The 24,033-nt window shown below is 32.7% G+C and overlaps 1 protein-coding gene across 5 annotated transcripts in view; it reads left to right on the plus strand.

Annotated features, from left to right (window-relative positions):
• The window catches only part of CCDC171 (coiled-coil domain containing 171), a 549,802-nt gene that overhangs the window by 382,159 nt on the left and 143,610 nt on the right, over nucleotides 1-24,033 (plus strand). For 4 of the 5 annotated variants that reach the window (XM_058301890.2, XM_058301891.2, XM_071216743.1 and 1 more), the window contains one exon: nucleotides 13,281-13,412. In XM_058301890.2, the coding sequence (XP_058157873.1) occupies nucleotides 13,281-13,412 (132 nt within the window). Of the gene's footprint in view, nucleotides 1-13,280; nucleotides 13,447-24,033 lie in introns of those variants that run through there. The other variant, XM_071216746.1, reaches the window with a different exon arrangement.

Below are 24,033 nucleotides of genomic sequence, written 5' to 3' on the forward strand. Positions count from 1 at the left end.
TTGTTTATTGGATCTCGTTGGTTTATAGTGTTGTTTAAGTCTTCTATTTTCTTATTTATCTTTGTCTATCAATTATTGAAAGTGGAGTATTGAGGTCTCCAACTATTATTGTTGAACTGCCTATTTTTACCTTTAATGCTACCAGTTTTTATTTGATTTATTGTGGGACTCAACATGTTGTTGGGTACTTACATGTTTTAATTACTATATCTTCTAGATGGAGTGACACTTTTATCATTTATAATGTCCTTCTTTGTCTTGTAACAATTTTTGCCTTAAAGTCTATTTTATATGATATTAATATAGCTACTCCAAATCTTTTGATTGCAGTTTGCAAATAATGCATTTTTCTATCCTTTCACATTCAACCTAATGTATCTTTGCTGCCCAACATTTATTTTTTATTATGTTGTTGTGTCATCTTGTGTGTCAGCTCTCCGTGTGTATGGCACCATTCCTGGGCAGGCTGAACTTTCTTTTGCGCTGGGCGGCTCTCCTTACGGGGTGTGCTCCTTGCACGTGGGGCTCCCCTGCGCGGGGACACCCCTGCGAGGCGCGGAACTCCTTGCGCGCATCAGCACTGCACGTGGGCCAGCGCCACATGGGTCAAGGAGGCCCAGGGTTTGAACCACGGACCTCCCATGTGGTAGACGGATGCCCTAACCACTGGGCCAAGTCCGCTTCCAACCTAATGTATCTTTGGATCTTAAGTGCATCTCTGATAGACTGCATGTAGTGATATCAGTTGTTTTTTATTTTAAATCCTATGTGCCTTTTACTTGGAGAATTTAATTCATTTTCTTTTAATGTAATTACTGATAAGGAAGGATTTCTGTCATTTTACTATTTGTTTTCTGTGTGCCTTACATCTTTTGTTCCTTACTTCCTCCATTACTACGTTTTTTTGTGTGATGTAAATATATTATAGGATGCCATTTTAATCCCCTCCCCCTTTTTATTATATATACTTTTAGTTATTTCTTAATTGTTGCCCTTAGGATTATAGTTAAGTCAATTTATAAGAATTCTTATAGATACCAAAATTATACCAAAACTTTGCCCCTATATTTCCTTTTAATGTTATTTTCACAAATTACATTTTTTAAAAATATAGTTTTTAATTAAAAAATGTATGTAGATTACATAAATGTTACTTAAAAAATATAGGGAGTTCCCATATGCCCCATTCCCAACCCCTCCCCACATTTTCCCACGTTAACAACATCCTTCATTAATGTGGTATATTTGTTACAGTTGATGGACACATTGTGGAGCATTGCCACTAGGTGTGGATTATAGTTTACAGTGTAGTTTACACTCTTTCCTGCACAATTTTGTAAGTTATGACAAGGCATTTATTTGTTATTGCAGTGTTATTTAGGACAATCCCCAAGTCACATTTGAGCAGCAAGGAGCCTCTCAGGAGGTAACTCTTAGGTACCCTATAATACTAGGATATGTTTCAGTTTCAAAAGTAAAGGTTCATAAGTACATTCATCAATATCAGGGCCCATCAATAGTCCTTCCTCCTTCACTAGTCACTGCCCCTGTACTTGGGGGATTCTTGCTGTCCCATTAGAGAAACAAATTACATCTTTATGCGTTGTGTGCTCATCAACATAGATTTATGATTATTGTTTGATCTAGTTGTCTTTAAATCACATAGGGAAAAAAGTTACAGACAAAATATATGTTAATATGGACATTTATATTTGCCTATGTAGTTTCCTTTATTGGCATTCTTTATTTCTTAGTGTGGATTTGAGTTACTCTCCAGTGTCCTTCATTTCAGTGTGGAGAATTACTTTACCATTTCACATAGGACAGGTCTACTAGCAACAAACTCTCTCAGTTTTTGGTTATCTGGAAATGTTTCAATTTCTTCTTTCTTTTTGAAGTATAGATTTTCGAGATATAGAATTCTTGGTTGATGTTTTTTTTCTTTCAGGAGTTTAACTTTGTCAACTCCAGAATGGCTGTTGATTCCTTTTTGGAACTTCTACCTCTTTATTGATATTCTCTGTTTAGTGAGGCATCATTCTCTTTGTTTCCTTTAGTTTTTTGTCCCTGGATTCCTTTAGTTCTTTGAGTATATTTAAAATAGTTGATTTAAAGTCTTTTTCTAGTAAGTCCAATGTCTGGACTTCCACAGATAAATTTTTCATTAATTTCTTTTAATCCTTGTGTATGGGTCTTACTTTTCTTGTTCTTTGCATGATTGCTTTTTTGTTGTTGTTGAAAACTGGATATTTTGAATATTATAATGTGGTAACCCTGAAAATCAGATTCTCTCCCCTCCTCAGAATTTACTGTTGCATTTGTTATAGTTGTTCATTTGTATAGTGACTTTGCTGAATTAACTTTTGTAAAGTCTGTATGTATTCTTTGTCACATGTAGCCACTGAAGTTGCTGTTTTGTTAGTTTCATGGCTAACTAGTGATTTGCTAGATTTCTTTACAAGCTGAGATTGAGGTCTTTTCCCCTTGATTGTGCTTTCTCCTGGTTGCTGTAAACTTTTGATTAGTTTCTAGAGTTCTGATAAAGTTCATTTCTGATAGTTTTTCCAGCTTATTCACTGATTGTTAAAGGAAACTGACTTTTGGAGTTCCCTATTTTGTTATTTTTTCAGATATCACTTGCTAAAAATATATTTAACATTTATTGAAATACATCCCATATGATTCACCCATTTAAAGTACAAAATTAAGTGGTTTTTGGTACATTCACAGATAGGTACAGCTGTCTTCATAATCAATTTTAGATCATTTTCAACACCTCTAAAAGAAACCCTATACTCTTTAGCTATATCTTTCCTCTACCCTCCACCCTATAGCACTAATCTACTTTCTGTTTGTATAGATTTCCCTATTGTGGACGTTTCATATAAATGAGATCATGTAATCCGTTGTCTTTTGTGACTGGCTTCTTTCACTTAGCTTAATGTGTTCTAGGTTAACCAATGTCATAATATGTATCAATACTTAATTCTTTTTATGGATGAGTAGTATTCCATTGTATTTATATATCGCATCTTGTTATACTTCATGAATTGATGGACATTTGTGTTTTTCCAGTCTTTTGTTTATTGTGAATAATACTGCTATAAACATTGTGTACAAGTTTTTGAATGGACATAGGTGTACTTTTTTTTTACTTTTAACATGTTTAATATTTTTCTGCCTATGGCCTAGAATAGAAGAGATATTATTATATTTATCAGGTATATAGCCATAGCATACTAATCAGTGCACTAATCAATGTACAAGTTCCTCTTTGAGCTGCAGTTAATAGAGCTAAGCTCCAGGTTTGCAATACTATACATGTCCCTCCATGGGAGCAGGCCATAATGCCAATTGTGTTTGTTTAAGTTCTACTTGCATTACTGTGGTAATTATTGCTCTACTTGGTCTGTCTTTCACACAGCCAACATGCTGTAGCATTGTTGGCCCTTGGAGGGAAGCTCCAGTGTTTACCAGCCTGGTGCATAGCACCCTTTGGCACTATGAAACAGCAAGTCTAGAGGAAGTTGGACATAGGTTTTCATTTCTTTTGGGTAAATACCTAGGAACGGAATTTCTAGATCAATGCTAACTTTATGTTCATCCATTTTAGGCACTGTCAAATTGTTTTCCAAAATGGCTGCAGTATTTCATATTCCTACCAATCTATGAGGGTTCCAATTTTTCCACATCCTTGCCAACACTTGTTATTGAGTTTTGATTATAGAAAATTTAGTGTGTGTAAGTGATATCCAATTGTAGATTTGATTTGCATTTCCCTGACTAATTATGCTGAGCATATTTTTACGTGTCTTTTGGCCATTTGTATATCTTTGGTGAAATATCTTTTTAGATACTTTGCCCATTTTTAATTGGACTGTTTGTCTTTTTATTCTTGAGTTGTAAGGATTCTTTATATTTCTGGATACAAACCCTAAAACCATATACTTTTATTTTTCTAATAATTTTGTCATCAAGTTTCCAGTATTACTGTTAATACAGATTCTTAGGAAGTAATATGTTTTTCAAATACTTCCTCCAAACATGCTTCAGTTTTTATATTATGTGGAGAAAATGTTAGAATAATTATATCAAAATAATTTTCAGCATAGGATAATGGCATCATCTGTCTATATTACTTAGAATCAGATATGAGAAAATTAAGTATTTATTGGTTATTAACCATGTGCCTAACAGAAATTTCTTGGTTTATTTATTTTTTATTTTTTTAAAAGATTTATTTCTTTCTTTCTTTATTTCCCCTTTCCTGCCCCCAGTTGTCTGCTTTTTGTGTCCATTCTCTGTGTGTTCTTCTGTGACTGCTTCTATCCTTATCAGCAGCACCGGGAATCTGTGTTTTTTTTTGTTGCATCATCTTGTTGTGTCAGCTCTCCGTGTGTGTGTGGCACCATTCTTGGTCAGGCTGCACTTTCTTTCTTGTTGGGCGGCTCTCCTTACGGGGCTCACTCCTTGTGCGTGGGGCTCCCCTACGTGGGGGACATCCCTGAGTGGCATGGCACTCCTTGCGCGCATCAGCACTGTGCATGGGCCGGCTCCACACAGGTCAAGGAGGCCTGGGGTTTGAACCGCGGACTTCCTATGTGGTAGGCGGACGCCCTATCCATTGGGCCACGTCCACTTCCAAATTTCTTGGTTTAATACAACCGGGAGTGAAAGTGAGAGGCTTTGGGTAAAATTGGAATGTAGAGAATTTTCTGTAGTAATTTTTTCTTGTTGTTGAATTAACAGAGTGATTGGTTCCTGAGGCCTTTAGAGAGTGCTTGGATCCTACAAGTTTGTAAAGATAAACTAAATGCTTACCATTTATGAATATAGTGTTTTATGAACTTTTAAGTTACCTGAGAAACCTTTGTTGAGAAGTGTTAGGTGCCTTCTATGTAAATCAACTAAAAGGAAAAATGAGAAGCCACAATCCAGAAATCTCAAAAGACTCTAGAAGGCCTTGTATTTATAAATCCTTTATATTTATCAGTCTGAAGGTGCACTGGGGAGATAACTAGAAAGTTATCAAGTCCTTTGTTTCTACAGTTGTTTAAAAATACCAATCATCACAAAACACATTTACTATAAACAATTTAATTCAGCAAATGCTTTTTTAGTGCATTTTGTGTACTAGGCCCTGTACTAGCATTAGGAAAATATATCCTCAAGGAAGAGGTGGACACATGGTAAGTGTATATCCTTAAGATGCAGTACTACATTCATATAGATAAAGTTATTTATCTGTGAGGGATACTTAGAAAACTCAGGATTTAGTTGGAGGTTTCACTGAAGGAATAATGTCCTTGATGAGTGAGGAAAAATGGGAAAGGGATTTTAGCACAGAGTATAGCATGAGCAAGTACATGACAGCATGAACAGCCAGATGTCCTTGGTTCAGCATTAGGTACAATAAGAGTACAGGAGATGAGGCTGAATAGGGCAGATAGATGCCAAATCGTGGTATAGCTTTTTTTTTTCCCATTCTAAGAACCTTGAAACTTACAATGAAGGTAGTGGGAATCACTAGGTTTAAGGTAGAAAGTGACATGGTCAGATTTCCTTTTTGAATTTGAGCTCTGAGGGCAGATTTACACACTGTATATGGTGAGTGAGAAAGGTTGTTTTAAGAGGCATGAATCAGTGATTAGAGAGATCTATTAGGAGGCATTACCATTAGGTGAGATGAGGGCTGGTGAAAATTTGAACCAGGATAGTGATGGTAGAAGGAGTCAGAAGAACAGGGTTAGAAACTTATTTAGTAAATGACATATGGGAATGAGAAAGGTACAGTGCCATTAACTGACATTAGGAATACAAAAAGAGCCAGATTTCTTTTTTTAAGGAGAAGGAATATAATGATGAGGTTTGTTTTGGAAATTCCAAATTTAAGGACATGGAATAATCAGCAGGACATGGGAGTCTGAATGCCATGGGAAAAGTTGGCTAAAGATAAAGGTTCGAGAATTATTGACCTAATACTCTTTGGCAAAGAAAGGATGTGGTATAGCAAACTGAAAGAAGAAACAAGGTATTATAGGTAAATGGGAGGCCAGAAAATGCATTTTGAGAGATTAATTGTGCAGCTACAGTTGAGGTACTTGAGGGATGGAATTTAGTCTCCTTAATTTTTATATCCTCAACATCTATCACAGTACTTGGTACTCAGTAGGAACTTAATGAATGTTTGTTGAATGAGTCAGACTTTTACCATCACATAGTCCCTAGAGATAACTAATATTGTCACTTGCTTTGTTAATTATTTGATTGCAAAAATAGCATCTGTATTTACTTTTCCTAATCAACAGCTAGAGCAGAAAGCCTAAATTCAGTTATAAGAATGTCTCTCAGAATGAGAGATGTGCTCTTTATAGAGAATGGTCGTGTGAAATAGAAGGAAAGGATGGGCGGCGGACTTGGCCCAGTGGTTAGGGCATCCGTCTACCACATGGGAGGTCCGCGGTTCAAACCCTGGGCCTCCTTGACCCATGTGCAGCTGGCCCATGTGCAGTGCTGATGCGTGCAAGGAGTGCCCTGCCACGCAGGGGTGTCCCCAATGTAGGAGAGCCCCATGTGCAAGGAGTGCGCCCTGCAAGGAGTGTGCCCTGTAAGGAGAGCCGCCCAGCATGAAAGAAAATGCAGCCTGCCCAGGAATGGCGCCGCACACACGGAGAGCTGACACAAAAAGAAACACAGATTCCCCTGCCGCTGACAACAACAGAAGCAGACAAAGAAGAAGACGCAGCAAATAGACACAGAGAACAGACAACCAAGATGGGGTGGGGGGAAGGGGAGAGAAATAAATAGATTAAAAAAAGGAAAGGTGATTACTTCTACTTTTAGAGTTGATTGTGTGATAGTATAAATTTAAACAGGATATGATAGATGAAGACATTGTAGTGCCAAATTTTTAAGTGTGATTTTATAATTTTATCTTAAAATGGTTAACCAGAATATATAATATATAAAGATAACTATGCTTAATTTCTAATTTTCAGTGTAATTCTTACTACTATAAAATAGTAAAAAGACCATTGAGTAATTTTTGATTTATGAAACTATATATTTTAAAAGTTGAAATGCAAAATTTTACTTTAAAAAAATACAACTTTTAGTGATTCATTAACGCCTCCCTAATAACTTATGATGTTTGAATTCCTCTCCATTCTCATTTTCTTGATCCTGGTTCTTGAAGATCAGCTGTGCAGGACATACAGGTGCTAGCACAGCTGGCTTACTGATGACAATTCTGTCCATATAGCTGTCTTGTGTGTCATCATTCATATTGTTCAGTGTCATTCTGACCTAGCCAAGCTAAAAATGGTACTCTAGCTCAAGAGGGATTTAAAAACCTTGATAAACTAAAGATAAGACACAGCAGAAAGTCATGTATATATGCTTAACTGGCTTTATCTTAAACACATCTAAATAACTAATTATGTGGTGTGTCTGTTTTTAATCTTTTGAAAAAAATTTACCCTAGAAAAGAAAATATTTCTGTGTAGACTATAATATTAGTAAATACATTTCTCTAACATAAAGTATGGATTTTTGAATTTATTTGCACAGCTCAAGGTCATGGCAATCTATAGATTGCATTCTATGGTATATCACCTACACCACAGGCTATATATATAAGTGTGTATATCCTGGGACATCATAGTTTGGGAATCTTCCATGTGAGATTGTGACCATTGTGTGAGGATAATTGCTACACAGGTAATTTTGAGTGTGTGTGTGTATGTGAGAGAGAGAGAGAATGAATATGAATGAGAATGCTGAGAAATAAAGGGAAACTACTGAGGAAAATTAGGATAGTTAAATAATATTATCCTTTGTTTAACATAAAACTACTTTTATGAAGCATATGTATTTTTTGCTAAGATCGCCATACAAGGACAAATAAAGAGAAAAATATTAATGCTGCTTTTTAGTTAGGGAAATGGAAGAAGTACCAAAATCTTAAACAATTTCCCCAATTATTAGCTGCCCATATATAGCTGTTAAGAGGCATTCTTATTTGATGTTAAGAGCATTGAACTCTATTTTCATATTAGGATGGCAATGGCTATTTCACAAGGTAGATGGCAGAATCAGATGAGGCAATGTATAAAGTACTTTGAAAAGTATCAAATGCTTTTGAAAGTAATAAAGGTATTATTAATAATAGAAATAGAGCATAATCTGTCCATTTATTAATTCAATAGTAAAAGAAAAGTAAAATGAAGGTAGGAAATAACATATAGATGTGACTATCTAATTCTTGAATGCCATTTCCATTGTACTTGACACACTATTGGTCTTCAACTAGTGACACATGCCAGAGAACTGTCTAAATAACTTTTTTATTGTTCTTTATTTCTTCTGCATATAATTCATGAATTTGGAATGGCGTTCTTATTTGGTCACATATTAGAGTCTATTATGCATAGTGTTTTTCTTGCTGCTAGTGTTATAACAGAGTGTATAATTAATGGTATAATTTCTTTCTATTTACAGAAGCCTGTTAAGTAAACCTTTTCTACTTGTTTAACCAAATTTTCTCTTTATTAGGTATTGGGCTGTATGGTCAGTAGTTTGACCCAGTCAAATTATATATTAGACTATGTAAAACTTGAAAATACATTAGGAGATAGAAAATTATTTCATGAAGCAATAGGGAAAAAAAAACCCAGCAAGTGTTTGTGAGATAGCACCCTGTGTTTGTGATACAAGGTTAACTCATTAAATCTTGTTCATACATTCTCTGGTGAGAGGTGGTCAATTTAAAAAACTTCATAAATGGGGAAAAATATTTTCTTTCCATCTATTCCTCTAGGGTAGAGAATGGAAACTTGTTCTGTGAAAATTCAGATAGTAAATATTTTGTGCTTTGTGGCCCACACAGTCTGTTTCAGCTATTCAGTTCTGTCATTTAGCAGGAAAACAGCCATAGACCATAGGTGAACAAATGATTGTGACCGTGTTCAATAAAACTTTATTTACAATAGCAGGCAGTAAGCTAAGCTTGGTTCCTTCGCTATTGTGACTCCTGTTGAAATGCATAGGATGGAAAAGAGAGAAGGGAAGAAGTACAAAGGAGAGAATAGAACAAAGGGAGGCAGGAGAATGGAGAGTATAACTTTTAGTTAAAAATGGTAAGAAGAGAGGTTATTGGAAATATCATAGAGGTCTGTATTTGTATAAGCATATCTTTGGTAAGAATGTTTATTTTGAAGCATTGGAGGCTCTAATAGATTGGAGTAAATAAAATTTTAGACAGTATAAAGTAAAGTCCTAATATCAGTTGCTATTACTAGGCGTTCAGAATTCAGGCACCACACACATTTTCTTATATATATGTATGTATACACCGCATACATCTTAGGTGTATGAGCTTTTATGTATTAGTACAAGCTTTACTTCTTCTGTCATGGTATCCTATTTATAAATTCATAGCTAGTATCACTTTCTATGAGTTTTTAAAAAATTGGAACATATGATTACAGGGATTTATAGCTGTGCATGTTAAAAGATGCAGATCCTTATTTTGAGAGTTGAGCAAGTTTATAAAAATGACTAATATAAGTTTCATAGTTGACATATCTATCAGAAATAGCTGTTTGGTATTACGGCAGGGAGTGAAGAAATATAGAAAAGACATGGGTCATTTGTGAGGAAAGGCTAGTCAGATGAATTGGAATAATACAGTACAGGTCTTATGAATCATTTAATTCTGGAATCTTATTGTTATAATTAAATAAATATATATTTCATAATCCTGATTTGACTCTTTAGAAAGTTTCATTTTCCTCTGTATATCTCTCTTGTTTCTTATGGCACATCTATTCGAAAGAACTGCTTTCTGAAACTATGTAATAAGAAAGGGAAGAAAGTAAATTGGTATTTCTAAAAGTAAAAATTTTAGAATGGAGAAATGTAGTTATTTTTTATTTGTTCTTTGTAAAATTGTACAATTTTATAGAATATAATAAAATGTATAAATTTGACAGCTGATTTATATATTTTATGAAAATTTTATTATATGTTAAAAATGAACTGTTAGTCATTTTAAAATATAAAGTGTATATTTCTTATTGCTCACATCCATAAATAAATCAGAGTGAAAAGGGTATATGATCTTTATTACAGGATGAATAATGATGTGTGGTAAACAGAACTGAAGACTGACTTTCAAACTTATAATTTAAAATTAATTCATAATTCAAAATTATGATTTAATCTGTGAATAAGTGACTGATGGTTGTTTCAATCCTAATTCACACTAAACCGATACTTTAAAAAGTGAACCTATTATCCCTTTAAAAAAATATATTACTGTTCTCATATTGTTAGTTCAAAGATTTTTTTTACAGTAAAGAAATTGCTTCTAGATTCTCATTCTTGAAAACAATCATTTTGTATTTAATGGGTAGTATTTCCTAAAGATATTCCACGTTCTTTCTTTTATTTTAGTTACCTTTTATTTTCAGCTTGTTTATTCTTTTTCTCATGAACAAATTTAATGCATTAGGGCAAGAATAATTTTTCTTAGTATTCTTTTTTGTTGAACCCCTTCCCTGTTTATTTTGATTAACACTCTGAAATTCAGACTTGCCTTCTGCATTCTTTCTGACCTGTCTTTCCCTTTCACCTCTTATTTTTTTTGTTCCTTGCCATCTTTCCTTCCTGCTCTTTTGCTGCCCATTATAGCGTTACTTGTCCTAATGTCACTGTTTTGTATTCTCTCAACATGAAGCTTTTACCCCCTTTTCTCATTAAAACGAAACAATTACTAGCAAATCCTTTTTCATGATTGAAAAAAACTTTTTCTGTTAATATATAAAGAATATTTTAGGCATATACTCTAACAATTTCATTTTAATCTAAAAGTGGAAAACTCTCTTAAAATTTTAGTAGATATATTTGTGATATTGCTTCTATTATGTATTATGGGACACTGTCCTGTCTCTTGATATCTTTGTCTACATTCAACAGATAATTTATAATTGTATTAACATATGCATATTATTCAAATAATGTTGTAATTATGATGTCCCTCCTTAGGTTTAGCAAAAACAGCTGCATTTTGACTTTTTTTAAATTAAAGATTTATTTAATTTAGCAAATTAAATAGTTTTAGTGAAAATGTTAATATGACAATAAAGCAAAATTTTAAATGCCAAATGTCCCAGCTTAATATTGTTCATTAAGTTTATTTACAGAATATTTATAAGATGGCTTACTATTCACTATATGTCACACTTCACAATTGAAGTATGGTGCCTGATATTAATCGGGTTAAAGGACCTCCAGTGCTCAAACTGTGTTTGGATTATACTTCCATTGCTTATAGTTTTTTCCCCCCTCTTTGCCAGTATTAGCAATCTGCTTTTGTACTTTGACATCTAGCATTTCCCTAGTGAATTTTGTCACAGAAAAAAGAGAATCATCAATATCGCAGTTAAACTTGACTTTCAAAGCTAATAGTATCTCATTTGGGGGCTCAAATTTAATAAATTTTCTTTGATTCTGGGTGAGTTTTTAAACATCAAACAATGAATTGGCCAGGGTGCAGTAAAATATTTAGATCTATTGACTATGGTTCAGAAGGGTAGAAGGCAAAACACTAGTGGTTTGATGTTGATAAATTCTCAGTACCTTAATCCACATTAATGTTTTCTTTTATCTATGTGCACGTTGGTGACAAAAAAGCCAGAAGACAGTATCATAGGTAGAAAATATTAAGCCTAAAGCAAATATATGTGTAAAATATCATTTATTTTGTTATGGTAAATAAATTTATTTTCATTCCCACTCTGACTAAAGACTCTAGAGAATATTTGCTTCAGATAAATATATATTCTGAATTGGCACTATTGCATGCATATAGTACTCACATTATTTTAAAAATTGCTTTATAGTATATGTTTTTCAATCACTAATATTGACAGAAATTCAGACCAATCAGGGCCATTTGTATGTCCATAGGTTAACATGAACAATTAAAATGTCACTATATGTTTTTGTGTTTGCCGGTTAAAGAAATGAGGTAATGATAATTTTGTGGGATGTATGTATTTCTTACACAGTTCATTCATATAATAAGAAATAATTCACAGTTTTACAAGCTGTTCAAGTAGAAAAGAAAAATGAAGGAGAGGTTTTGAATTTGTTCAGATAAAAGTAAAGATGCAAATATATGTATTTGGGCATTTGGTGTTATGTTTACTGTTCTCCCCATTCTTAATCTTTTCTTCTTCAGACAACTCTTTTGTCTTATGACCTTAAGCTAGTTGCATAATACTTAACAAATAAACATATGCAATTAATGAGATACATTATTACAACTAGTCAAGCATAAGGAAAGTTAAAAAGTATGCCTGTTTATAAAACTCCTATAATTAAATAATATAATAAAAATGAGAGCTTAATGATATTAAATTCAAACTAAACAGAATTTTTAGGACTTTTATTAAGTTGAAAATTAAAAACCTGTTTCTGAACATTTCCTTATCTATTTATATAGGGAGCGTTTTCTCATTTATCCAGAAGGTGGCAGTGTGATATCAACTGCTTGTAATTCCTTCACTGGCTCCAGAATTATTATTTCTCCTGTATCTGCGATGTGTTTGTATTGTTACCTTTCCAAATACTTAAAATGTAGTACAACTGCTACTGATTGTATCTCAATGTTATCTTATTTAGAAATTGTGTGGCCAGGTTCACTTATGTGTGTTTAATCATTGTCTTGAGTTTTAAAAAATACTGCAATTTAAGAAGAGTTAAAATGGCAAACAAACCTCTCAAGCATATTTTGGAAGTGTCCTATTGTCTTGTGTGTATTTGTTTTTATTCAGGGCTCATTTTAGTGAAGTTTTCTTTGCAAAAACTCAGTACTTAATAACTACTTTATTCAATATGCAACATTTAATTCCAGTTAAATTAAGCAATAATTAGAAGATTGTTTTCAAATTTGTGACTGTTTTTTCTTTCTTTCCTTTTTCTTTTGAATGTAGAACTGTGAAAAAAAGAATTGCAAACCTCTTGATCAGAGGAGCTCCAGTGACTCTTCTCCCTCATTTCAAGCAGGATGATGCTTTTTCTTCTTAACATTCTCCCCCAGCACTCTGAATTAGAGATTTATTTGCAACGAAAAATCAATTAGTCCTAAATTTATTCATGGATTTCAGGTCCAGCGATCAATGCAAGTCCACTCAGTGGACTCAAGGGGACCCAGTTCATCCCAGTTAATGTGTCTGAAGGGGAATTACCATTGATGCTGTTTTTTTCCCCTTTAGGTCAGAGATCAGATCTCACTGTCACGGACTGCAGCAAGTAGGAATGACTTCACCCTGCAGCTACCCAAACTGCACCTGGAGACCTTTGCAACGGAGGGGCTCAAGGGCGGGCCAGAGGTTGTAGCTTGCCAGGTTAGAGTCTAAATAACATTGTTTGCATCTGACACATATAGGAAAATAAATTGTACTAACTGGAGAGAATGAAAGCCTCAAAGTCTTGAGAATAACCACATTTAAAGGAGATGTAAATACATTTTTCTTCAATTTTCTGCTATCATGTATCACATAATTCACAAATATTTTTTTTACTTTAAATCCTAGAACTAGCTTATTAAATAATCCAGAAAGGTATTTTTTACCAAGGAAAAATACATGTTTTATAGCAGAATACAGTGTTAAAAGAATATATTTTTCTGTCAGCAGAGAACAATAAGACAGTAGGCTGTTATCACTCTAAGGTAGATTCAATTTGTTCTTGTTTTAAAATAAATAATTTTAGATAAAATCATCGGGAGAGGTACCTGAAAATTTTAAATGTTATTTCCAACATATATTCAGCATTTTTTATTAGGTAATTTAATTTCAGCAAACTGGAGCCTAAATTGTACTTCACATTAAAAGATATTTTACCCTTTAATATTTAGTTTTAATGAATATTCTCAAATTGGGTTGTTTCACTTAGAAAACTCAAAGAACAAAGTCATAGAGCCCCCAAATAACCTTAAAAGAAACTTCTTTTCAGAAACATTCATTTTCAGATGCTCTAAGTATCTTTCTAGTCTATGTCACTATTTTATTATTGTGATTATTTTTGACCTTAGGGTTGAAAAAAATATTTAAGGACAAAACAAAGTTCATTATGTGCTTAATCATCCTTTCAGTACCCAATGCTTTGTTAGAAAATACATCAACTTCAAAGAGAAGTTATCCTGTTCAGTTGTAGTCTAGCTTTTGCATTCTTTTAAAATGAGAAATAAATATGCCTTGAAACTTAGTCTGCATCACTTTTTAAGGTTGAAAATAAACTTTTTTGTTTTTCAGTTTATGACCCTGTGGAATTTTAGTTTTTGTACAAAATGAATGCCATCCCATGTTAATTTTTTCTACATGTTCCACACCCTAATTTAATTTTCAGTAGTATCCAAATTAATGCCCTCCAAAGAAAAAATACTCATTGCTTCTTTCATTAGATTATCCACCAATATATCTAAAATATATATGTAATTGTAAAATGAGACATAAAATATTTTTATTATCTGTTAATGGCTAGGATAAATGTACCATTATTTAGTGCAAGATTAAGATGCGTGTTTTAAATTTGATTATCCGTATTTATGAATTCATTGTAACCATGAATACAATATGATTTGAGATTTTTCTAATGGTTGTAAAATAATCCTTTACATGATTGTTTATTCAGAATCTCACAGGGCATAGTATTTGTTATAAGTGAAAATTGGCTTCTCAAAACCTCTGGATTTGAGGGATTTGGAAAGAGACTGGCTTCCTAAGAATGCCATTCTTTGGGCAAAGCCGGAACTCTCTATGATTCTATTATCTATGACTAGCAAGCAGGAAATGTAGAGACCAATAGTTTAAACTACTATCTTTTCCAATTCTAGTAAAAGTAGTTATGCAGGCTGCCACATAACTACACACTTCTGTAGGTTTTGTGTTGACATGCTATAAAATACATTGTAGTTTAGTAATATACATTGTCATTTTGTATTCCATGCACAAAAAAGCACATGATTTGGATTGCAATAGCATTTTATACATCCTCACGTACATGCACAGATTGTTGATATGCTTTACATTTTGGAGTACTTGAGAAGGAAGGCACTATATTAATTGAAGATGTTAGTTTTACTAATAATAGGTACCATTTCCTTCAGTACTTATTATATACCAGGCACCATATTTAGCTCTTTGATTACATGATCTCATTTAATTCTCATAACAGGCCTGTCAGATAGATGGCATTGTCTCAATTTTACAACTAGAAAACAGCAACAACAGGTACAGAGAGATTAATTAATTTACCAGATTAAAAGCAAGTAAATGTCAGAGGCTATAGCCTGGATTTAAGTCAAGGTGTAGTTGACTGCAAAACCTAAACTGGCAAATCTGATACTATGAAAACCCAGACATGTATGTTAAATGGTAAGAGTAAAACCTTGGAAATCTATAATGAGATTTTTCTTCTGTTTGCAAGATATTAGTTGTACATCTATGTATGTTGTAGGTCATGCTTTATGCTGTATTTTAGACATATTCCCAGATAAAAAAAGTTTTGTTCCTATGTAATCATTTGATTACTTTAGTATGGAACTCTACTTTATCCATGTTTTGCAGTATAAAAAATACGTATTTATGCTAAATGTATTTGTTATGGAATTCAGTATGTCATTAGTATGGAACTCTACTTTATCCATGTTTTGCAGTATAAAAAATACATGTTTATGCTAAATGTATTTGTTATGGAATTCAGTATGTGTTCAGCTTTACACTCTGACTTTGTGCTGATGAAGTTGACTTTTGAAAGGTCCTTTGGTTAGGAGGAGATAACTATGCGGGGTGTGGTAGTATTTGAACTATTTGGCCAACTTGCAAAATGGTCTTTTGGAGCTATAGAGCTGAAGTTTTCCTAGACACTCATATCTGTCTTTCCCCAAAGAGGAAGTTTTTTTATAGGTGTAACCCTTGATAGAAGGGAGACTAAAGAACACTACTGAAAGGCTATGAGGATGAGTAGATTATCTCTTCCCTCTGGACTCAGAACTCATGACTGATGCACTTCTACAGAAGAGAGTTAAATTCAGCTATTCTTGAGATTGCTAGCTTTTAGCTCCAATTTCCTTATCTGGAAAAAAAAGGAATGCTACCTATTCTCAGGCTTTAGTAGGATTAAATGAAGCATTGCATGCCAAGTAGAGAGCATGTGCCTAGCACCGAGCAAGCAGGCAGTGTGCAGTGGAGGCTGTTATTAATATTATTATGGCCATTATGGGACCCCTTATAAAAGTGAAGTAAGCAACAGTAGCTTTTTTCATTACTTTTAAGGTTTATACATGTGGGTGTGTGTTTATTTTGAGGAACGGTTTTTTAGGATATTTTACTCCTTTGACTGCTTTATTCTTCTTTCTTTAGAAGCTTTAAATAATTTTGATCAAGATTAGCCTATTTTAACTCCCTCTTTACTTTCCCATGTCACTTGATATTCCATTGAAGCCATCTCTCTAATGAAACCACTCCCCTAAGCATATCTATAAACTGCCTAAAATAGTGAAAGTTACACTGTAAGCACTTAATATACATTAGCTGTCCACTGGTATGAAAGTTTCATGACACCAGAAATTTGGTTTTGTTCCCTGTTGCATCCTCAAAATTCAGAACCATGCCAAGGATAAGAGGAGGAACTCAGGACATATGGGTGAATGAATACTAGATACTGGACACTTGATAAGGTGATTCAGGAGGCTGCTTTTGCCCAAGTTATACATGTTCTTAAGAGACTTGGTATCAATTTTCTACCTTCAGACCCACTTCTTTTAAAAAGAAAAAGCCCCTCTCCCCCCAAGCCATCTCATAAAAGTGTTTAAGGCTTAGTGAATAAGAATCACACCTCTGGAAATGTAGCATATTTTGTAAATGTATGTTTATAAACAATTAGAGAGGCTTCGTTATGAAACTATTTTTTTACCAACATTTTAAATGACAGAGCCTTTGCCATAAATACAGTAATCCTTTAATAACCCATAACCCACCACATCATTACGTAGGCCTCACTTGGTATGGCTTTTTGTTATGTATTATATACATGACTTTTGGGATATCAAGTATTGTACATTTATTAATATATTTGTTTTCCAGGGATTGAAATTTCTTTGAGCTATTTTGTTATATTTTTATAGTTAAGTCACAAAGAGCATCTTGAAGGGAATTTGTTATTACTACATTTTTATGTACAGAAGGATGAAATAAATTGTATCTGTACTTAAACTTTCAGGGAATAAAAATATCAAGAATCACTATTGGTAATATTTTACATGTTTTCTTTGTTATATTACTTAATGCAACAGCCTTATAATTGCTCTATCATATTTTTATAAATTAAAGACATGTTGGAAAAGGCAGTTTTACCTGAATATTTGTACCAGATAGATTTTTTTCTTCTTCATGCTATTCAGTTGACATTAGTGAATTTTCAGAGAACTGATTATCGCTTTAAACATGAAACTTAGCCATTTTGAGTGAAAATTGTCACATTTTTTACTAAAAGAATATGATCCACCTAATTAAACATTTTTATTATTCTTTTATTACTATACATATAAATTATAATATAACAATAGAATAATAATAGAATAGTACTCAGGCATTTGTACTGCTTGTCTCTAAACAATACAACTTAATAGAAACTTTGTAACATTAAAAATTATCTTTTTTTTGAAAAATTAGAAAATTTGTACATGATCATGTCAATAAAAACCAGACTCTTAAATATAGAGGAAAATGAAGCTCATTTGTAATTCTACCAATATTAGATAGCCAATATCAACATTTGGGTGTATATTCTTCTAGTTATTTTTTAGTCAAAAATTCAGACACACATGTACATAACATTTTTATTTATACATATAAACAATTGGGCTTTATGGTTTTCTAAGCATTTTTTACCTAATAGCATATCATAGATGTCTTATTTGTCAGTAAATATAGATTTACATCATCATTTTTGATGACTGACTTGTATTTCAGTACAATCATCTATCACAGTAAGTTTCATCACTTTTCTGTTAATGGATATTTGAGTTATTTCCAATATTTGGTTATTATGAATAAATTGGCAGTGAATATCCTTTTGCATTAACATTTGCATACTTCCCTTATTTTTTTCTCTAAAATAAATTAGTGTGATTGCTGCATCAAAGGTTATGAATATTCTTGAATATTGTCTTTAGAAGGACAATCCCAGTTTACCTGAAATTCTTTTATTTCCCTTTAAAAGAATGGTTATCTCCAGATTATAAAAGAAAGTTCTCTCCTCTTTTATAATTTCAATCTTCCCAGAATTTTCATATATCCTTTCTTACTGTGTTCTTACTTTACCTGGAGTTTTCAGGGTTCACATCTAAGAGATTCTCTGTGGTGCAGTAAAGAACAAATATTTTTTTGAAAGCTGTTTATCTCACCGAATTTCTTTTTCATTTATTTCTGGGCTCATGGTTGTGCTTTAAATGTGTATAATTGTTGGATATCCGACCTTTTGGGGAAATGGGATCATTTCATTAATAAGGTATCTAAAGATTTTGGGTTAATTTGAAGTTTGTGTAATTCTTTTTAAATTCTAAAATAAAAATAACTTGTATATTGAAAAATATAAAATTTTTTTATAATTATGTTATGAAATAAAATAGAATGTTAAATGTCACCTTCTTCAAAGGTTGGAAAATACTCTCCAGAAAAGAGTTATTTATTAGACTTAATGCAGGAGGAACAGTTAGCTAGTGAGTCAAATAATTCATCTGAGAATAAGTGAATTTTGATAGAAATACTGTCATCCTTTGTCTCATCTAGCTGCTTGACAGCCAAAGCCTATAGTTCTATAGATATAAACTGTGCCAATGAGACATCTGAATGTACTAGGTTTGAAGACTAACTTATAGATGAAATAAAAATTAGTGAGGTATTTTTTCCCTCTTTATACCAGGAAGAGTAAATGGTATTTTCAGACTTAATATTGGCAGAACAAATGTTTTTGCTATTCGTTAAAGTTTTGAATTCTACTCTGAAGCAGAAATTAAATTTTTTCAAAGTTTCCTGATAATAGTGTCAATTTTCAATGCTAAATGAAGCAAAAATATGCTAAGAAATAAGATGTTAATATATACAGAAGAACTAATTTTGAGGGTGTATAGAAAATTGAGATAATAATGATTACCTTGGATTTAATTCAATATGAATATAAATAGCATTTAAATATTGGTTATAGTCATTGTGAATATGCCTTTTCATCCTCAATCTATATCTGTTCACAAGATTTTAGTTTTTGATGACCAGGAAGAATTTGCTGGATAAGACTTTTAGCTGTCAAATTCAACCCAGCCTGTCAGTCATGATTAGAGCAATTTTGGTGTAATCATGTAAGTCCTTCCACCCTCTTTGTCCCTTCCTCTCTCCTTCCCTTCCTGTGCCTATTGTTTCTCTCGGGGGTGGTGAAGGGGGATGATTCATCAACCAAATTTTTAGGACAGAATCTTGAAAGTAAAAATTTACAATTATTATATTTTGGCCCAGATATTTTATCAGGGAGTTGGTATTAATACATACTAATGTTCTTTCCTTAGTACCATAATTTATTTTGAAAAACTCATTGTGTCATAGTACTTTTTTCCATATCTATTTTCAAAACATTGTCTTGGGATAGGTGATGGGTCAGATTTGTAGAAAAAATCTCTGTTAAAGCTTGGAGTTCCAAAATTTTTTTGTAATGATTAGCAGGTGAAACTTTTTACATCTTGTATCATGGGTTTTATTTGAGGCTAGTAGGGTGTGGTTTTACTTTTATTTTTTTACGTGTTAGAACTTTTATCTTTCCTTGCCTCTTGAAAATGACAGGTTGAGGGAAAGGAAATGCATCTCTGTAAACTTCTGCTAGAGTTTTGGGGAATCTCTTAATTACCTACTCTTTACACAGCTAAAAATATTCATCTCCCTGTGGAAATAATCTGATAATCAGTGATCTTGACCAACACTAAGTAAAATCTGAACTGAATTATTTAAAAATTCATGATGATTCTCAAAGTTTTTTCCCCCCCAATTTTGTCTTTGTTTATTATTTCTTCCTTTGTGTATTACGAAGAAGAACAATTAGGAAGAAAATATATCAGAGTCAGTATCACAGAAGGTTGAAGACATTATGTAACTTTGCCAAAAGTAATAGAGCTAGCTGGAGAAGAAATGAAAGCTTTTCATCCTGTAGACACAAATTTCGCAGGTAGCATAATAATTTTATCCAATTATTGTCTTTTTCTCATGGAATGTGCCATCCTTTCTTGTGAGGGATGACTATGGGTTGTCATCCTTGAGATGTTGAAAGTGCCACTGAAGTTCTATCCAGAAGAGCCATTCTCTGTGACCTATTGGGCCTTAACCCTTCTGGCGTGTCAATTCCCTTATCTGTGAAATGGAGATAATAATACCTGCCCTATTGCATCATGGGGTGATTGTTTAAGGATCATATAATATTATAAAATAACTTTGTAAGTTAAAAAAATCCTTCAATACTTATGAAATTATTTCCTTTAAATATTTGGCACATAAATGTGCTTTGGTCAAGTATCAGATTGTTTACTTTTCAATTTCAGATTGAAATTTTTGTCCTACTTCCAGACAGTAGATAAATCAGATTATAGGGACATTGGCAACCATGAATCTGTACAATTTTCTGTATGTCATTGAGTTTGCTAAAAGCATCATCAGAATCAGATCAGATCAGAATGGAAATTACTTTCTTAATGGTATACTATTCAGAAGAAATGAAAATAATTCTGTTTGCTGGGGAAAGAGGCAAGCAACATAGTTTTGAAAATCCTGTGTGGAGTGTCAGAATGCCTGGATTGAGTCCTGCCTTTGTAATTTAACCACTTTGGAAGTCACTCAACGGCACTGGGTCTCCATTTCCTCATCTGAAAAAATGGTATTAACAGTATTGTAAGATCAGATGAGATAATATGTAAGTGAGAGTGCTTTTTACATTATAAAATGCTATATTAATATAAGCTATGCTGGACCAAACTACAAACAGACCTGGGGGCAGGTACCAAAGTACACCGAGAAATGTTTTGGTGTTTCAGCTCTTGATGATTTTTAACTGATGACCTGTTTGATTCAAATTTCTCTTTAGTTGCAACACACACATCCAGAAGAATAAAATGCCACCCATATACTTCTATTTGAATGAATTGTTTTACAAAGTAATCCACCATTCTTGCTATTTTCATCTTTTCTTTTAACTCATTTTGTCACCTTTATACCTTTTAATTTATTTTGGACTTCAAATTCCCATTCTGTAAAATGGTGACAACATTTCCCTGTATGTGAAGTGCTTGAGATATACTTAGTAAAACAAACAATACAAACCAAAACTCCACGAAACTTAGGTAGGTATGGGGCATTTGTTTAGTTCCAACTTTATAGTTGTTGGTAGATATATATAGAAAAACTGCTGAATGATGTAAACATAATTTCTTTCTTATTAATGCTAACAGACAAAAACTAAATCCCTTTTTCTTATCATTTTTTTTTCATTTTGAAGCTTATTTTAATGTATAAATATAACCTTACCAAATAATACCTTTTAATAGTTATTACTGAGAGACTAAAGCATGAGCACTTGAACTCCCAAGTGCTACAAGTAGAATTACTATTCTTTTTAGTTACTTGGACAAAAAATGGTGTTTGATGGACTGCCTAGGTGAAGACCTGGAAAAGGAAGGGTTACCTACAAATTGAGTGAGTTTATTATGGCTTAGTGATTTACTGATTGATTTCATTTACTGTCAGTGAAGGCTCTTTTAATGTCAGTTTTTTTGCATAATGCCTTGAAATAAAGACTGATGAAGTTCTTCAGATTGATACCGCTTATATAAACTGACCCTGATTTGCCCTATTCTGCATGACATTTTAAGTGACAGCAGTTAGAAGAAAATACAGCAATGAATATGCAACTTAAGGATTAAGGGAAATTCAGTAAGTCATTCAGTCTAAAACTCGGTATAAAAATAATATCTGCTAATAATTCCACAGATGCCTTAAGTTGTATTAGACTATTACAAGTATGTGTGTGTGTATGTATGAATTAAGGAGAGAAGTAAAAGTGATCCCAAATCTTTTCAAATTATAGTAAATCTTCCTCTTCCCACTTATTTAAACTTGGAGTTGTCAAAGTCACAGTTTAATATTTGTTTATTTGAAGTTGTGTAAGTGTTTTATATTAAGTAACCATTTAAATGTAGGTGAGTAATTTTGAAGCTTTTAGAGAATGCTTTTCAGTTTCAGAGACTTCTAGGAACAGTAGCTCATTGAAGAAAACATGAAATATTAGTTTCTTAATTATTTACCAAGTGACGGCTGTTTAATTCATACCCAGCAAGTACCTTTTCTCTGTGGAGCATATGATATTACATTAGTGTTTCAGGGCAATATTTTGTCTAGAGTGTATTTTATAATGCATACTGATCAAAGCGAACCTGACTTTGTATATTTTCATTAGGAGTAAAAGGAGAACATAGACAACAGACAAATCGAAAAAAACACCTGGGTTATATTTATGAGGTGGTTAGTTTAGCAAATCCACATGGAAGAAGCCTATGTAATAATGTGACATATTTAAAAGAGATATGAGTTCTATATTTGCGAATAAGGCTTAGAAAAATCCTCAAACCTTAAATATTTGATTAAAAGATGATCTAATAGAATGATTTCTCCACAAAATTTAAAATCTAAAAGAAAAAGCAGCATGTTTTTAACCTAAAATTGAGAAGGAAATTACGCTTTAATTAAAGCATTCAGTTAAATTTTCTACATTTATTAAATTATGTCAAAGGACAAAATAGAAAAAAACAATCTTTTTGAAACACTTATCACAGAACTTTATGCAAAGCCATCAGTAGGTAGCTATGATTATTATTGAGGTTAATGTAGAAGTAGAGGTTGAGGAATGTTAGGATTCTTTATCAAGTAAAAAGAGATTCTCTGAAAGTTTTGTGTGTGCCATATTATTACCACGTTTTTAATTATTGAGGTTAAGTGATTTCTTATTAGTACTGATAAAGGCGCCCAGTGGTAACGATGAAAGATGTTCTTATGTCTTTGTTGTAGTGTTCTATATTCAGTAGGTCCTGCATATCAAAACCCATGACTAAGAGACAAAAAATTAGAGTTATAGCCTTATTTTAGGAATTCATTAATGTGGAAGTTACCAGTTTCAGTGTCAGCATTAATGTTTAGTTAGATTGCTTTTAGAACGCAGAAGACAGAAAATGGTTTTATCTGTCATATTTCTCAGATCATAGATTTGTAACACTCTAAATAATTACCTAAACATAAAAACTGATTCTTCAGGCTTACTTTATATAAAACTAACATATAAGTTATGAAACTTCTGAAAAATAGATCTCTTAACAAATCAAATTGTACACATACATATATAAATATATCAAAAAGCATAGTCGATTCTCTAACATTCATTACACTGAACACATTCGGATTTTGGTACCTTTTTAGGAGCTAAAGGCAAAGCCCAAGTCAACTCATCATCTGAAACAGAAGGTTCTTAATTGATTAGTTCAATTATTGTAAAAGAAAAGCTGATAATATATAAAAACTTATTTTCATAAGTTTCTTAATTAATTCCCTTTAGAAAAAATCTTGTTTTTTTGACCGATCACTAGTTTTAAACATAAATCTCCAAGGACTAGCCAGTACTAGTCCATAAAATTCTCCCTTCAGTTTTAGAAAACAGTAATTGCATCAAAGTTTAAGACAACTTTTTGAACCTGTTCTCTATATCCTCTTCCTTAGACCTCTTCCTTCTCTAATTCATTCAGCCCCAGTAGTAGTAGTGAGCTGAAGGAAAGGAGAAGCCCTCAAATAGTGCTGGTAGCTTATTTTCTTAGAAACTTACTGAAGTTCCAGTGAGGTAAATTAGAAGACTTCAAGAGAATGGCTGGACTCTTGTTTTATCCCA

This window comes from Dasypus novemcinctus, chromosome 8 (assembly GCF_030445035.2).
Source record: "Dasypus novemcinctus isolate mDasNov1 chromosome 8, mDasNov1.1.hap2, whole genome shotgun sequence".
In the NCBI taxonomy this organism is placed as follows: Eukaryota; Metazoa; Chordata; class Mammalia; order Cingulata; family Dasypodidae; genus Dasypus; species Dasypus novemcinctus.